At 45.4% G+C, this 16,687-nt stretch overlaps 1 protein-coding gene and 1 pseudogene across 1 annotated transcript in view; one reads left to right on the top strand and one right to left on the bottom strand.

Annotated features, from left to right (window-relative positions):
- Window positions 1-16,687, bottom strand: part of EFTUD2 (elongation factor Tu GTP binding domain containing 2) — a 40,027-nt gene that overhangs the window by 11,705 nt on the left and 11,635 nt on the right. Inside the window, exons 4-13 of the mRNA XM_008693558.2 lie at window positions 16,604-16,682; window positions 14,719-14,794; window positions 14,175-14,240; window positions 13,339-13,374; window positions 10,793-10,883; window positions 9,761-9,843; window positions 7,209-7,375; window positions 5,102-5,226; window positions 496-559; window positions 23-113 (exon numbers count right to left, since the gene is read on the bottom strand). Coding sequence (XP_008691780.1) covers window positions 23-113; window positions 496-559; window positions 5,102-5,226; window positions 7,209-7,375; window positions 9,761-9,843; window positions 10,793-10,883; window positions 13,339-13,374; window positions 14,175-14,240; window positions 14,719-14,794; window positions 16,604-16,682 — 878 coding nt within the window. The remainder of the gene's footprint in view (window positions 1-22; window positions 114-495; window positions 560-5,101; window positions 5,227-7,208; window positions 7,376-9,760; window positions 9,844-10,792; window positions 10,884-13,338; window positions 13,375-14,174; window positions 14,241-14,718; window positions 14,795-16,603; window positions 16,683-16,687) is intronic.
- LOC103665597 lies at window positions 11,822-12,380 on the top strand (annotated as a pseudogene).

Genomic DNA, 16,687 nt, shown 5'->3' with positions numbered 1-16,687 from the left:
CCAGGTGGCCTGACATACTCACCTGAGCGAGGATCTTATAAAGGGGCTCCAAGATAAACTCCACAAAGCTCCTCTGGGAGCTGCTGGTGGGGGCCTTTTTGGTGAACTTTCGTCTAAAGAGGGAAAAAAAAAAGAGTTATGGGTGAGCCAGCAGGGAGAAGGCACGTCACTGACCCCAAGAGTGAATCTCCTAAGTTCTGAATCTGAGCAGGGTCAAGGGGAAGGAATGTGTATGTGATCATAACATTTCCAAACAGAGATTCCTGACGGGGCATATGGTTATGACCCGCACGTGCGCCTGAGCTGAGCTGTGAAGACCTCAAGAGAAACGGCCTCGTCCTGTGAAGAGCTCATGAAGCCAATCCACTTGGAGGAAAGATGACTGTTCATGGCTAAGAAAAAAGTAGGTTTTAATCTTAGGAACTCTCTGTCTGTCCTCACTTCCTGGGAAAATGGATTCCCCCCTCTAGAGAGTCATTTCCCCACTCTACTTACGTTTTGGGGTTGAAATAAATGTCACCCCAGAGCCTTTTAGCAAATTCCTGGTAGTTTATGTCACCTATAAGAGAAGACATACGATTATTAATCTACCTAAATACTGTCTGAAAGTCTGTTCCAGGTGCGTAAGTGGTTTATAGCTGAGGAATTCTAGCACCTTCCTTTCCAAGGCCCAGGCATTTCCTTCTACCCGGGCAGGCAGACAAGGATATTGAGGCGCAGACAAGGATAGGACTGGCCTGAAGTTGACCAGACTATGCTGGAGCCAAAATGAGCACCTAGGTGGCTCCATGTCCAGCAAACAAAAAACTGAGCTATGGATAAGGTTATGGTTTATACGCTTTCCTTCCATCAAACGGGCTCAACTGCCACGTGCTATGCTCTGCAAACCTTGCTCCTTCCACAAGCGGAGCTTAATGGCTCCCTCATTCTTTCCTGATCTATGGAAGCTCTCCGCTGCCAGTGTGGGCAGTCCCCCAGCTGCACTGCCATGCTAAAGCTCCGACTAGCCCTAAGCCTCAGGAAGGCAGACATCTAGTCCTCTGCAGAGAAAACACCAAAGCCAACCTTTGTCTCATCTTTTACCAATTAATCTTTTTAGTTTGACTGTAACCCTTAAGCCTGGTCAGACTGTGCCAAGCAATGCGGGCTTTTAACATTCAAGATCTTCTCAGTCAAGAGCTCCTGTAACAGTCAATTGGATCACTGACGTCACCAACTAGCTCTTGAGTATTTGTATCCAGATGTCAGACTGTTCTCTCTCACTCAAGATGGCCGACAGGGACTTCATCACTTTTTCCCTAAAGCTACGTTCCCCTTCAGACTGTTCTTGCTTTCAGCGAGGATAACCTTGGCACTTCATCCGAGCTCAAAATCTTTTTCTTCCACACTTTGTTAATAACCAAATTCTTCCCTTCTTTCCCACATGAGTGAAGCTCTCTCCTCTGAACCCCCGTACCTGTTACACACGTCTACTACTGCACTTCACATATGGCACAGCATATTCACAGCACTCCCAAGAACCAGGCCAGCGCGCTACGCAAGTGTAATCAGCACTCACTGAAAGAACAGTGAACATCTCTCCAACCCATCTCCTCCTTTTCCATCTCACAGATAACAGGAATCCCATATCCGCAATCCTGTATCTGAACAGGTAAAAATGTCTACGTGCACATTCCTTCCTGCACCCTCTCCTCTCCCTGGCCTACCTTCTATCAGCTTTGCACATGTCAGCCCACCCCAATCTTTATTTTTATTAATTTTTTAAACAGGGGCACCTGGGTGGTTGTCAGTTAAGTGTCTGCCTTCGGCTTGGGTCATGATCCTGGGGTCCTGGGATTGAGCCCCACATCGGGCTCCCTGCTCCCCGGGGAGTCTGCTTCTCTCTGCCCCTCCCCCCCACTCATGAGCTCTCTCTCTCTCTCTCTAATAAAATCCTTAAAAAAAATTTTTTTTTAAACATTAACTGTGTGGCATTTCTTCACTTATTTATATGTATATCTTTCTTTTTTTTTTTTTTAAGATTTTATTTATTTATTTGACAGAGAGAGAGACAGCCAGCGAGAGAGGGAACACAAGCAGGGGGAGTGGGAGAGGAAGAAGCAGGCTCCCAGCCTAGGAGCCTGATGTGGGGCTCGATCCCAGAATGCCGGGATCACACCCTGAGCCGAAGGCAGACGCTTAACCGCTGTGCCACCCAGGTGCCCCTATATGTATATCTTTCTTAACCAGGTTGTGAGAGAGAACTTGGATCCTGGGAAATGCATATAGACCCCAGGATACTACAGGGGCTGGGAAAGTGGCCTTGGGACATGAATTCCATGTCTCGTTGGCTTGAGCCTGCCCGGGGAAGGAAGCCATCTTGGGACACAGGTTTTTATTCTGCCCAGAAGCCCCATTCTTACTCGAGGACTTCTGGGGTAGGTGTGTGAACAGAGGGAAGACGGTGGGGGGAACGCTGCCAAAGCACACAGGGTCAGGGAGTTTTAGGGTGGCCATCATGCAGGAAGTCTAGCTCCTGGGAAAGGAGAGTTAGTTGAGGTGGTCGATTTATGCAAGAGATCTTCTCCGTCCCACCTCAGAGCACTCTCTGGATGTTTGGCAAAGTAGGGTCAGTGCCTCAGGCTGGTGTGGGGTAGCCTTGTGCGGGCACTGCCGCTGAGGGTTAAGTTCAGCCCACAGCCAAGGCATGTCCCTCTAGCAAAGCACAGTTCCGTCTGCATGTTTAAATGGCTGACTAAACCAAAAGAAGAGTATTTTGTGACACGTGCCGTTCCTATTTCACTGCTCGTAAAAAAAGTTTTACAGGAACACGGTGACACTCATTCACTTACACATCGTCTGTGGCTGCTTTTGTGCTCTATCGGGGAAGTTAAATAGTTGTGACAGAGACCATGTGGCCTAGAGCCCACCCCGATCCTTAAAAGCTCCCAACTGCCTACGGGATAAAGGCAAAATTCCCTAACGTGGCATTCCAAACCCTCCTCGAAGTGGTCCCACCCCTGCCTATCCACAGTTTGACTTCAACTCTTCTCCTTGATGAGACGGTTCACCATTATTAAGCAGGCCGTGGGTCCAAACCAACTGCCTCTGCGTCTCCTTGCCCCATGCTGCGAGTCTGGGATTCCCAGCTCCCTACTCTCCCTCCACTGTCCGCCAAACCCCACCTCCTGCCCAAGCGGATGCCATACATTGTTGCTCATCACTCTGCGTTTCTGTCTACCCCCGGACAGTGTTTTTACAAGTCACAGACTGTTCCCCACGCCCTGCCAAATTCCTAGTTAAGAGGACAGGGCCTCAACTGTGGCAGTACGGTGTGATGGAAAAAACCCCAAGCAGATTCTAGTCCCAAGCCCATCAGTAGGTTCTATAACTCTGGGCATAGTTTCCCATATATGAAATGAAGGGGAAGGGCTCAATGATCTGATATTCCTTCCAGAGCTGACTTTTTAGAAATCCATACATGGCATTTCATGATGATGATGTTAGAGCCCTCAGCTGGCTGAAAACCAGTAAACCCTCTGTAAATAAACAGTGGGTTCCAAGGATGGGTAATACTCTCCTGAGGCTTAGGGCCATTTTCAATCAGAAACCGAATCATTAATACATTGTGGTTACAGAAATGGCCTTGGGTTTTGCTTCACACGCTGATATAAAGAACATTCAGAAACCTATGAACTGGAACCCTGCTCAGATGAGTTTCATTTATTGTCAATCTATTTTCCCCTTTTTAAAAGAGCCAGCTACAGGGGCGCGTGGGTGGTACAGTCGTTAAGCATCTGCCTTCGGCTCAGGGCGTGATCCCGGTGTTCTACGATCGAGTCCCACATCAGGCTCCTCCGCTGAGAGCCTGCTTCTTCCTCTCCCACTCCCCCTGCTTGAGTTCCCTCTCTCGCTAGCTGTCTCTCTCTCTCTGTCAAATAAATAAATAAAATCTTAAAAAAATAAAATTAAAAAAAAATAAAAGAGCCAGCTACAAACAACTAAAATATATGTCTAATATTAAAGTGGTTAAGTTATAACATCTATCTATATAGTGGAGCAATAGGCAATTACAGATAATAATTTTTAGAAATGAATTTTAATAAAATAGGCAAATGCTTATAATCCAATGCTGAGTGAAAATTTATCTTGTTATTATAGATTTTATATCCATTATATCTCTATAGAATGTGATCTCAGTAATGCAGAACACTAAACAAAGAAAGAACTCTAACAAACGTTTGCAACGGTTATGGTAATGAGGTTATGGATGAATTTGCTTTCTTGACTAGATTTTACTGTATTTTCCAGGTTTCTACAATGAGGATGCAGTAAATATGTACATATTAAAAAAAAAAGAGTTGTATTTGCCCATTTCTTTCACAAGAGCAAGCAATGGACAACTGAGTGGGGGGAACAGAAACACTGGAACTCCAGCGCCTGTCAGCTGCAAGACCCGTCACAGAGCCTCTCCTCAGCTTTCAAAACAGGGTGATAATGACCCCCTTAGGGGGTACAGCGTTCGTTGGACACTCAGGACATGGTTGTTATCACTGGACTCTGAGGGGACTGGGAGGCACAGAGGCAGAGAGCGTCCAAGTCTCTTGAGTTGGGAAGCGGGTCCCAGGGCTCTGGCGTCAAGGCTCCGGGGACCTGTAAAATCACTCAGCCAGGCATCCCTGCGGACTATAAATCCGACGTGAGCTCTTGAGCAGGCCTACAAGATGTTGATGTGCCTAGATACGATCAGAAGGACAGCTAGAAGCACCACTAGCGAGGGAGATTCCACTTTGAGGAAGAGGTGTGAAAGGGCTTTGTGGGCATGGATCATTCCTTTCGGACAGTATCTGTCTCACATGGGAGAGATTCCTTTCCTAAAATGAGCTCCCCCTTCCCCCACTTCTTCCATAGGCACCTTTAATTTTCTATTCTTTAGGAACCACTTCGCCAAAAGAAAGGGTCTAGGGGCCAAAGAGAGTGACAATAATGGTTGTGACAATAACAGTTGATAAAATCCTCCCCCAACAGGGGGCTTTGGCACGAAGCCACTTCTAAACTCTTCAGCAGGAAAGGCACACGGGACTCTGGGGAAGCTGGGAGGCGTCTGCCAGCCAGAGCTTACCGAAGGTGTCAGCATAGATCTTGGCAAAGGAGCCCAGTGTGAAGCAGATGCTGTACTGGGAGCTGGAGAAGCAGACGTTGCCCAGGAGCGGGGAAAGGATGAGGTTCTCGTCGGTGGAATACATGCTGAAACAGAGAGAGTCGTGATCGCAGAGCCAGGCCACGCGGCAACACTGACACGATGCCCGGGGGAAGGGCAGAGACTCAGGGTCCCAGCCTCTCTACAGCCCTCGCCCTCAGCAGGTGCTTGCCTCACACACTCCGCTTTGCCAGCAGCCTGGCCCAAGACAGTGACATGGTGGAGTTGTCCCCTAACTCCCACTAACAAGCGGATTTCCCAGAGCTGGGAACTTCATGCACGATCCCAGAGAAGTTAACCGCACCGGACAGACAAGGGGAAACTTGGAGGTCAGAGACAAAGATCTTGGAACACAGGAAATGAATCTAATGTGAAAGAGGAGTGCATTTTAGAGAAATCTCAATTTCACAAATACAGACAGACATAAGCACCAGAAGTGGATAAATAACAAAAGACAGGGGGTAACTTTGCTCCCCACTCTCATTGCCCTGTTCTTTTTTATTGTTTGGCTTTGTTATACAAATTCACGGTAAAATTTTGTCTTAAAAGCCATGCAGAAGCCACAGCATCCCAAGTTCACTAATGTTTAAAAGAAAACCAGTTGTACACAGCAATCCAATCTACGACCCTAGCCTTACTCAGATTGTTTTATGGAATCTCTCTCTCTCTCCTCTCTCTTTCTTTCTAAGATTTTGTCTATTTGACAGAGAGAGTGTGTGCACAAGCAGGGGGAGCAGCAGGCAGAGGGAGAAGCAGCCTCCCCACGGAGCAGGGAGCCCAATGTAGGGCTCGATCCCAAGACTCCAGGATCACAACCTGAGCCAAAGACAGACGTTTAAATGACTGAGCCACCCAGGCACACTGTTTTACAGAATCTCTTAATTTAGAAGTGAAATTATTGGCTTATAAAGACCAGTTCTCTACCTTACTCCACCCTCGATCTCAAGTTATGCTCCCCACAGGTAACTGCTTTCAACTCTTTTAAAGCTTTTAGAGCACCTGCCCCATATTTCTAAAGAAAATGTTTATGCTGCTGTTACTTGTTTAGAGGCTGAGATCTGACTTCCTATTTTGGTGATCAGGATTTAGCCCCATCCCCTTTATGTATCCCCACTTTAAGGGGATACATAAAGAACTCTAACATTTCATTTTGGGGACTCCTGATGTTATGTTAGCCTCCAGTCGTTCTTAGCCCTTCTGGAGCCAGGGAGAGGAGGTCGCTGTTGAGAATTAGGGCTACACACTGAGTGGGCTCCTGAAGGTAAGCCTGTCTCTGGCCACAGGGATACTATCCCCAGTCCTTAACTAGAGAGGGGTTCTCTCAAAAGGACAGCCTTGTCCCGAAGAAGTCATCCAGTCCATCTGTCAGCCTGCAGATAAGACTGTGGTTAGGATATATTTAACCTAGTCTTCCAAGCCACCTTGATACTGTGTTCTAAGGTCTCCCAGCCATCACTCATACTTACTAATATAAGCCTGAGATGCCTCTTGCTGAAAAGCAACTACGCCCACAGAAACAATAGCCAATAATTCCTTCATTTATCGAGTCTGCATTAGAAGATAACAGCAACTAACATGATTCACCGGGCAGGTACTGTATGCTAAGCAGTGTGCTAAGCGTGCTGCATCAAATATCTATCTAATTCTTACAACATCCCATTTGGCAAACATTATTATTATTCCCCTTTCACAGAGGCGGAAGCTTGAGGCTCTAGGAGCGTAAGTCACTTGCCCAGGTTCACACACTTGGTATGGGATGAAAGTGAGACCCGTTCTAGAGGCCCAGGTAGTGAGCACGATGCAGAAGTGAAGATGTGTCTCAAGCTGCACAGCTGGTTAAAGCCCAAGGTCAATGAGGCCAAGGCTGTGGGGTCGCACCCTGCAGGGCCCTGGAATGTGCCCCTAGCCTGGTGCAAAAGCTCATCCCGCGCTCCAAGAAATCAGAGTTGCCTCCCAAAGGTGTTCAAGGTTAAGACTTCTAAAACACAGAGTTCCTGAGGACAGGAAATCCACGCCCGGGGTCCTATACCTTATCAGCCCGTTGACCTCATCTACGATGTGCCGCAGCTTGTAGTAAGCATCGGTCGGCGGCAGCTTCAGCTCCAGGATCAGCCGGTCAATCTTGTTGATGCACACGGTGACCGCCAGCCTCTCCTGCACCGCATGCTTGATCAGCCGCTCTGTGTTCAGCATCACCTGAGACACACAAGGCCCAGAAGGTGGTGAGAAGAGCAAAAAGGGCAGAAAAGTCCAGAGCAAAGCCAAAGAGGGTACTATCTGAAAATACGAAGTATGAGGAAAAGAGGACCTGGGGAAACAGACTGCTGGGTGGAAGCAGAGGGTATGCCGACCAAAGGCTGATTCAGGACCTTGACGAGGGCACCTGGCAGGACTGAGACACGAATAAACACCCGGATGAGGCTGGGAGCCAGGTCCCTCAGTGCTGGAGACGGGGCAGAGGTGGGCTCAGGAAGCACCTGTGGTGCCGGATGGAAGCACGGGGATTCGGATCGACACACTATTTCTTCTCTTTTTATTGCTAATCACGTTTCACACACACGCGTAGAAATTGCTACGGATGTGTGCAGGGATGCATTATCTGTGTTCAGTGAAAGGGTCTAGAAGTAATGGACCCCAAAGCAGTGAACACACCCTGACCTTTGTTTCTAAATACCAGTCCCCACTACGAGGAGCCAGAACTCCTTGAAGAAATGGCTGATTCTAGGATTGGCTCAGAGAAAGCACAAAATGAGTCTAGAACATCTTACTGCACCAAAGAGTAAGGAAGTACTTGAAAAAAGATGGGACATGTCAAAAGGACAAAGAAGCCAACCTGAGGGAGCTCTAACTAACCGAATCTGGGATAGCTGGAGTATCATGATATATAAGGATAGCAATGTATTATAACCCACTGAATGTAATAAAAATCCACGTATCCATATATGTGACAATAAGTAAGCAATGAGGGAGAATGGAAAGTCTTTCCTCACAATAGAATTCCAACCAAAAAATATAGAAGGAATAACAGAAGTTAGAAAATCACCATTTGCAACTACTATGGAAATAAACTAGGAATGCTCAATGAAGGATAAAACTTGGGGTGCCTTGCTGGCGCCGTTGGTGGAGTGTGTGATTCTTGGTCTTGGGGTCATGAGTTTGAGCCCTATGTTGGGTGTAGAGATTAAAGAAATGTGGGGCACCTGGGTGGCTCCGTTGGTTAAGCATCTGACTCTTAGTTTCAGCTTAGATTGTGATCTCATGAGTCATGGCACTGGGCCTAGCATCGGCCTCTGCGCTCAGTGGGTAATCTGCTTGAGATTCGCTCCCTCTGCCCTTCTCCCCACTTGCACCCACTCTTTCTCTCTCAAATGAATCAATAAATCTTAAAAAAAAAAAAAAAGTAATAGATGAAAAACCAGCATGCAAAGTTTGGAAAGGAGTAGGATGTATATATAGACTCAAAGTATATCCTCACAAATTACGTATTACTAAGGGAAAATAGTAACTTTACACTAGGGAAACTTGGCAAACCCACCTTAACCAAGCGACCAAAGTAAGTATGACCAGTAATGGGATAAAGTGACGCTCAGGGCCTCCTGATATGATGGACTAAGAAGAATGCAACTACATTCACGTAGCATTCCTGAACATAACCGTGAGCAAACATTCAACAAATCCAATGGAGACATTCTACAAAACAAATATAGCTTACACTCTTCAAAAATGCAGTCATAAAGAACCAAGAAAGGCTATCGAACAGTTCCAATTAAGAGACTAAGGTAGACATGAGGACTGAATGCTTGGCAGCATCCTTGATCAGGAAAAAAAAAATTCTATAAAGGACACCACTGGGATAGTTAGTGACACTCAATAAGGTCTAGAGAGAAAGATCTATACAACACATTGTATCAGTGTTAAATTCCCTGATTCTGATAACTGTATTTTGGTCATGTAAGTAAATGCCCTTGTTCTGAGGTAACATGTTGAAATATTTTACTTTCAAACAATTCAAGGGGAAAAACACACACACTCACATGTGTGTGGGTACGTGAACAGAGAAAGAATTACAAAGCAAATGACAGTGCACTCCTTGTACCATTTTTGCAACTTTCCCATAAATTTGAAATTATTCCAAAATGAAGTCAATGGGGGGGAACTCTGGCTCCCTCTGCTGGCTATCTCATCAATGACAACGTGAGTGAGCCTAGCCAAATTACCTCATCTTTCAATTGAGGAAATACAAGACACCTTGGGCCTTCTAACTCCAATCTCTCTAGCTTAGAAAAACATGTTAATATTTAAAATCCATTTACATGAATATACTCTCCTCCTTCTCTTTTAATTACATTTGTCATTTTATTTTGGGTCCTAACATTCTGAGCCTCACTGAGCCAGGAGTGAGGGACTCATACTGAGAACTAATTTTGAACTTGATATGCTGCCTTAATTTCAGAGCAAATGTGAGCCTCAATCCCACAGCCTTTTATCTTCTCTGGCTCCCAGCTCACTCAGTGCTCTGGGCATAGTATGGGGCAACCCTAACAGGGAGGAGGGGTCATAAGAGAGTAGAGGCAGACTCACGCCTTCAGCGGCATCAATGAAAAGGACAACTCCATCTGAGATGCGCAAGCCAGCCGTGACCTCATCAGAAAAATTCACATGTCCTGTAAGACAAATACCAAGTAAGTCACTACCTGCATGGAGCCAGGATGAGGCACAATTAACTTGTAGGCGGACGGAGGGAATACTGCAAGCATTTGGGGGAATACCCCCAAATATGCCCTTTCTCCCCACAGCTTCCTGCCGTGTATAAAAGTCCACCAGTCAGAGTCACATGCTTGGATTAAACTTTCATACAGCAGGTCCCCAAACATAAAAAGAATGAAGTGTTCTGTATGCCCTCGGAGGGCATAACATATCGACCCTGATGCACCAGCTCGGTCTCAGCAGCAGTAAGCAGAGTTCCGTGGGGGCAAAGGACAATTCAGAGGCAGGAGAAAGGGCAAGAAGGGCCTGGTGCATGGGAGACAATTCCTGTCAAGGTGCTGCTGGTGGTGGACACGGGCTGAGAGGTATCGGGCACTGGGCACCTGAGGGTGAGAAGGTCAATTTGTCAAAACTCCGATGTTTCTATTTAAAACTCTGCCCTGAGGTGGTCCTTTCCGTAAGATGCAGTCAGAGTCAGCCACAGGGCAAGGTACGCTGCTCCTACGGTGACCTCTACATCCACCACCAGTTGGTGTGTTGACCCTATGGCCTCCTTCAAAAGACTGAGAGTGCCTGAGGCCAGGGCCATGTCTGACTCACCCTTGTTCCTAAGCGCCTAGCATGGGGCCTGACACAGACTGAAATGAGTAAATGAATGAGATTCCCCAATATTTCAATATTTTAGAGCAGAGCAAAAAGAGAAGAGAAATAGAAAACCTGGCGCATGGTGCCTGCTCATTAACTAGTCAGAAGCAAAGGAGACCGCGGAAAACGGAAATTATCCGAATGAAAGGAGAAGTGAAGGGAATGTCAACACAAAGATGAAATGCTCTGTTCTGTTCTAGAAAGAGCAAACGCACAAAAAACAAAGGGAGTAAGGTTCTGATAGTAAAACGAATGTCCTACCTGGAGTGTCCATGATATTGAAGAGGTAAGATTTTCCCTTGGTATCTGGCAAGACCACCGTCACAGGCGTGCTTTTGATGCCAACACCTCTCTGAAAGTCACAAAGACAGAGTGCTCAAGACTGCTTCCTACACAAGAGGGCTTCCTTCTGCTCTTAGGGCTTGCCAGCTGCTAGTAAGTTACACTGATGTCTCTCCTTGAGCGTGATTTTTTTTTTTTTTAAGATTTTACTTATTTATTTATTTGACAGAGAGAGAGACAGCCAGCGAGAGAGGGAACACAAGCAGGGGGAGTGGGAGAGGAAGAAGCAGGCTCCCAGTGGAGCAGGGAGCCCGATGCGGGGCTCGATCCCAGGGACCTGGGACTTAACGCTTAACGACTGAGCCACCCAGGCGCCCCTTAAGTGTGATTTTTATCTAGGCATCTAACCAGAATGACCCTTGGAGATGAAATATCTTGGTGTTAAACATAATTTTTGCAGGGGTTTGGTTCAAATACAAAAAAAAGTAAAAGATGAACAACTAAAGCAGGATTAAACCTAACAGAATCCAGCGTCCTACAATCTTTTTTTTTTTAATTAAAGATTTTATTTATTTATTTGACAGAGAGAGAGAGTGAGAGAGGGATCACAAGCAGGGGGAGTGGGAGAGGGAGAAGCAGGTTTCCTGCTGAGCAGGGAGCCCGAGGTGGGGCTCGATCCCAGGACCCTGGGACTATGACCTGAGCCGAAGGCAGACGCTTAACAACTGAGCCACCCAGGCGCCCCAGCGTCCTACAATCTTATCTTCATACACTGCTAACAAAATAATAACTGAAGCATCATGTAAGTAAAAAGAAACATCCTGGGGCACCAGTCGTTAAGCGTCTGCCTTCAGCTCAGGGCGTGATCCCAGCGTTCGGGGATCGAGTCCCACATTGGGCTCCTCCGCTGGGAGCCTGCTTCTTCCTCTCCCATTCCCCCTGCTGTGTTCCCTCTCTCGCTGGCTGTCTGTCAAATAAATAAATAAAATCTTTAAAAAAAAAAAAAAAAAAAGAAACATCCTGGGGTATCTTAGGATTTAAAAAAAACATGATACCCTTTCTGCCCCTGCTGCCACCATGGTGCCTGTGAAAAAGCTTGTGGCAAAGGGGGGCTAAAAAATAAAAAGGCAAGTTCTGAAGTTTACCCTTGACTGCACGTTCTGTGGAAGATGGAATCATGGATCTGCCAATTTTGAGCGGTTTCTTCAAGAGAAGACCCAAGTCAATGGCAGAGCTGGGGTCCTGGGGGAGGGGCTGTAACCGCTGGAAGGTGCAAGAGCAAGACTGCTGTAACTTCTGACGTGCCTTTTCCCAAAAGGTCTTTGAAATAGCTCACCAAAATACATGTGAACAAGAATGATCTATGTGACTGATCGTGCGTAGTTACTAATTGCAAAGACAGTTGTGAATTGTGTTACTTCCAGATTAACCAGGAAGAAGAGGAAGATTAAAATGCATTTATCTGAAATATTTTGTATGAGTTCTTGATTAAACCTTGGGAACCAAAAAATAAATAAATAAAATAAACACACACACACACACACACACAAAAGCTTGTTATAAGAAGGGCTCCTGGCTGGCTCAGTCTGTACAGCACGAGTTTTTTTACCTTGGGTTGTGAGTTCGAGCCCCACAATGGGTGTGGAGATTACTTTAAAAAAAAAAAAAAAAAAAAAAGAAAATCTATCAAAAACAAAAAAAGCTAGGGGGGCCTAGGTGGCTCAGCTGGTTAAGTATCCAACTCTTGACGCAGGGTTGTGAGCTCAAGCACAGAGCTGGGCTCCATGCTGGGGTGCAGCCTACTTAAAAAAAAAGTTATAACAAGAAATAAGTATTTAAAAAAATCTAGCCAAACATATTAAAAAACAATAATAGCTAACATATGTTGATTGCTTATCATAAGCCTGCACTGTTCAAAGTTCCTTTAGTAACCACACTTACAAACTTGAGCTCTCCATCTGGTGACTTGAGAAAAAGAGACAGAAATAAAAGAGAGGAAAGAGAGGGGTCAGAGAGTAGGGGAAAGATCCAGATGGAAGAAAGACCCACCAGCTGGAATGGGACATGGTGACGCATGCTCACTGCTTTACACAGAAGAGAAGCACAAAGACAGAGGAACCCACTCTCAAAGAGAAGCTACTCCTAGAAAGAGGTCATCGTATGGATGGAGTCATCTTACAGATTTTAAGGATGATGTCATTTAAAAAATTCTGTTGAGTTTCTGTATAACCTAAAGTGTAAATGTAGACATCATCTCTTAGCATTTGCCCTACTTGGCCGAATTAAATCCAGTCAAGAGTAGGAAGGCCCCTCCACCTACCCTACCGCTTGCCTGCCCCGCTCTCTTTCAAGTACTAGATCAGGGGAGACTGGCAGAAGCCTCGAGATAAAGAGGTGTGAGGAGGGAATGAGAGAGGGGATGCGGTAGGGAGCAAAGCGTCAGCATAAAGGCTCCCCCACATTCCCCGCAGAACTCCTGCTGGGTCCAGTGTGGGAAACAGTCAGATGTCCCCAGGCATGCTTACCTCCTGCTCTGTGAAGAGGATGTCAGTATAGCACAGCTTCAAAAAAAAAAGAAAAAAAAAAAAAAAAAAAAAAAAAAAAAAAAAAAAAGCGCTGTTACCACCTGACTCCAGACTCCTCTCCCACACAAACCATCAATCACTTTCCTCCACCAGCTCCCAACTCAAGGCTTTCTGCCTCAGGAGAATAGATGGAAGACAGGAGGGTAGCCTACAGAAATCCCAGACAATAAAACCAATGCTCTCTCAGATGGAAAATGTTCCTGGATGGGTGTTTTTTGGGGGGGGGGGGTTCAGGGTGGTCACTGAGGACCAGGTATGGCTGGAGAGCTAAATTTTATCAAATGCACTGAATCCTAAAGTAGTAAAGGGAGACACATCCGGCCTTTATGGAACCCCCCGCATGTCAAAACACTCAATCCAGCAGACATGAAGCATTTATTGCGCTGAGACTTGCAGCCACATTTGGCCTTATTCACAGGCATTTAAATTTATCATGAAAACAACAAGGTCCAATTGTATTATATTTATAGCGTAGGCTATTAATACCATGACAGGAAAGAATAGGCTATAAAAGTCAGGATGTATCAGAACTGAGGAAAGATCCCAAGTGCAGAATAGATCATCCAAAAATACTGCAGGTTCATATTCTCTATGCTCCTAAGAAAGTTAAAATTACTTTCTTTAGGGCTATGAATAGAGACTACAATTATAAAGCAGCCTTTGTAGGCGTCATTATTTATAATGAGAGTGGGAAGGTGGAAGGAGGGGGAAGGAGACAGACACCCCTGTACATTCTGAATGGTTCATCCTAAACCCTCCGCAGATTTTCTACTTACATCCTGGTCGTAGCGCTTCCTGATTTCCGGGTGAGTCTGCTCTATTAAGCAATCTACAAAACACGTCTGAAAGGGAAGAGAAGGTTAAGATCTGCCAGGCACAAAGGAAAATCTACTCTACCCTTCTCTCAGTGCCCAATACACCACATAATTTAGGGATAAGGAGAGGAAAAGGAGAGCCAGGAGGATTATGGGACAGCAAAGGATTAACACTGAAGCCATAGGATTATTTTCAAATGAAAGATGAAATCTTCCTTGGACAAGCAGTCTCCCAGGAAATGAAAACTTATAAAATCAGAGTAAGGCTCAATTTCCCCTCTTCTGTCCAGATGTAGACACAAGGCTGCAAGTGGCTTAGAAACAGGCACCATCTGCTGCTCAGGAAAAGCTAGAATTTCGGAGGTTTCACACTAGGCGCGCAGGCCCCCCTGAGTCAGGAGGTCCAGCATTATGGCCTCAAACCCCAACTTGTGACTCTGAAGGCTGAAAAAAATGAGCAGGAAGGAAGAGAAATCCTGTTCCAAGTAGCAGAAAGTTCTCTCACCTTGCCATGGTGGAGATGGCCACAGAGGGTCACATTTCTGATGAGCTCTGAGTTATCCATCAGATCTGCCAAGAAGCTGAAAGGAGAAAGGAAAAGAGAAGAGGGACTTTGGCAAACGCTTCCAAATGGGAAGTGGCGCAAAGGTGTTTCGCGTATTTTGTCAGGAACAACTTTCAGACCAACTGGAGAATGCTCAGAGGCAGACGTGAATTTCTACGTCTACATGGGTCTGGCTCTGGAAATGGAATAGACTTATCCATGAGGTAACACAACCCATGAAATGAGATTTCAAAAGCAAGCAAGAAGAACAGCAGAACCAAATACCAGCATGCATGCACACACACAAGCACTGCTGCTCTCAAAACCCTCAGGTAGATTTATTCCATTTATGCATTTATTCTATTAATGCAAAGGGGACTTAAAAGTACTTTGAGAACTTCTCTCTCTCTCTCTCTTTTTTTTTAAGATTTAAAAAATTTTAGAGATAGGGTGCCTGGGTGGCTCGGTGGGTCAAGCGACTGCCGTCGGCTCAAGTCATGATCCCCGGGGTCCTGGGATCGAGTCCCACATTGGGACCCCCCCTGACCTTCGGGAAGCCTGCTTCTCCCTTTCCCTCTGCCTGCCACTCCCCCTGCTTGTGCTCTGTCAAATAAATAAAATCTTTTTAAAAAATTAAAAATAAAAAAATAAAATAAAAATTTTAGAGACAGAGCGCGAGTGGGGGGTGAGGAGGAGCAGAGGTAGAGGGACAAGCCGACTCTGTGCTGAATACGGAGCCTGACGCAGGGCCCGATCCTGAGACCCTAAGATCACAACCTGAGCTGAAATCAAGAGTTAGACACTTAACCAACTGAGCCACCCAGGCATCCCAGCTTCTTTTTTGAAACTGCCCTCAGAGCTAGTTAACAAAACTTTTCAGAAAATTCCATCTCGTTAATGATGCTGAGGAGTTCTACCTTGATCAAAACCAGTGCTTTCTTGCTTATCACACACATTAACTCACGGCAAATAGCCTTCAGAGGACTTTGGCTCTTTGAAACATCAAGCCCACTTTCAAAGATTTGAGATTTTTAAAAATCACCACTGAGAACACAAGAGAATCTGAAGCAAGTTCTAAAGACAACTGAAAAGTTGTTTCAAAAATGGCTGAACGTTGGCAGGTGAGCTGACCATTCAGAAGGGACCCCACTCTTTTGGACATACTAGATGTCAACACATTAAAAAAAAAAAAAAAAGACATTTCATTATCTAATAACGAGTCCTAAGCACTTCAATATATGAGAATCTTACAACTGCATTTCATCAATGAAAATATTTTCAGAAAGCCTGCAGTATGAAGAGTCTAAAGTATACGTGTATCCCCCTACTTGTGCCCTCCTCTCCAAAATGAAGAGTTGTTCTATTCCGCAAACACTAAGCAATCTTACCGAGTCAAAACAGGCTCTGGTGGCCCTACACTGATGATTACAATACCCAGTTCTGTCTCAAAGACCGGCTTCTAATACCCAACTAAAGGGTTGGAAGAGAAAAGGCTGAGCTCTAAATGAGAGCCAGGAGAAAAGTTAAGATGGGCTGAACTTTTCCAGCAACATGTATGCTCAAGGAAAATTCTGGCAAATTGTAGGAGAGAATTTTTGGTTTTTCTTTCTTTCTTTTTTTTTTTTTTTTAAATGATTTTTTATTATATTATGTTAGTCACCATACAGTACATCCCCGGTTTCCGATGTAAGGCTCAATGATTCATTAGTTGTGTATAACACCCAGTGCACCATGCAATACGGATTTTTGGTTTTTCAATTCACTAGCTACTTCAACCACAATCCACATCCCACCTCCACAGAAAAATGAACCCACATTATTTGTGCAGACACCCCTTATAACTTACTCCATTTCATACACCGTGACAGGTAATGTCTGCTCCATCAGAGTGAATTTCTTGGTTTTCACTGGCTTAATAATAGGTTCTGGC

This window comes from Ursus maritimus, unplaced genomic scaffold (genome assembly GCF_017311325.1).
Source record: "Ursus maritimus isolate PB19 unplaced genomic scaffold, ASM1731132v1 scaffold_24, whole genome shotgun sequence".
NCBI lineage: Eukaryota > Metazoa > Chordata > Mammalia > Carnivora > Ursidae > Ursus > Ursus maritimus.
Note: the sequence above shows the minus strand (reverse complement) of the source record. Positions and strands in the feature narration are given on the sequence as shown.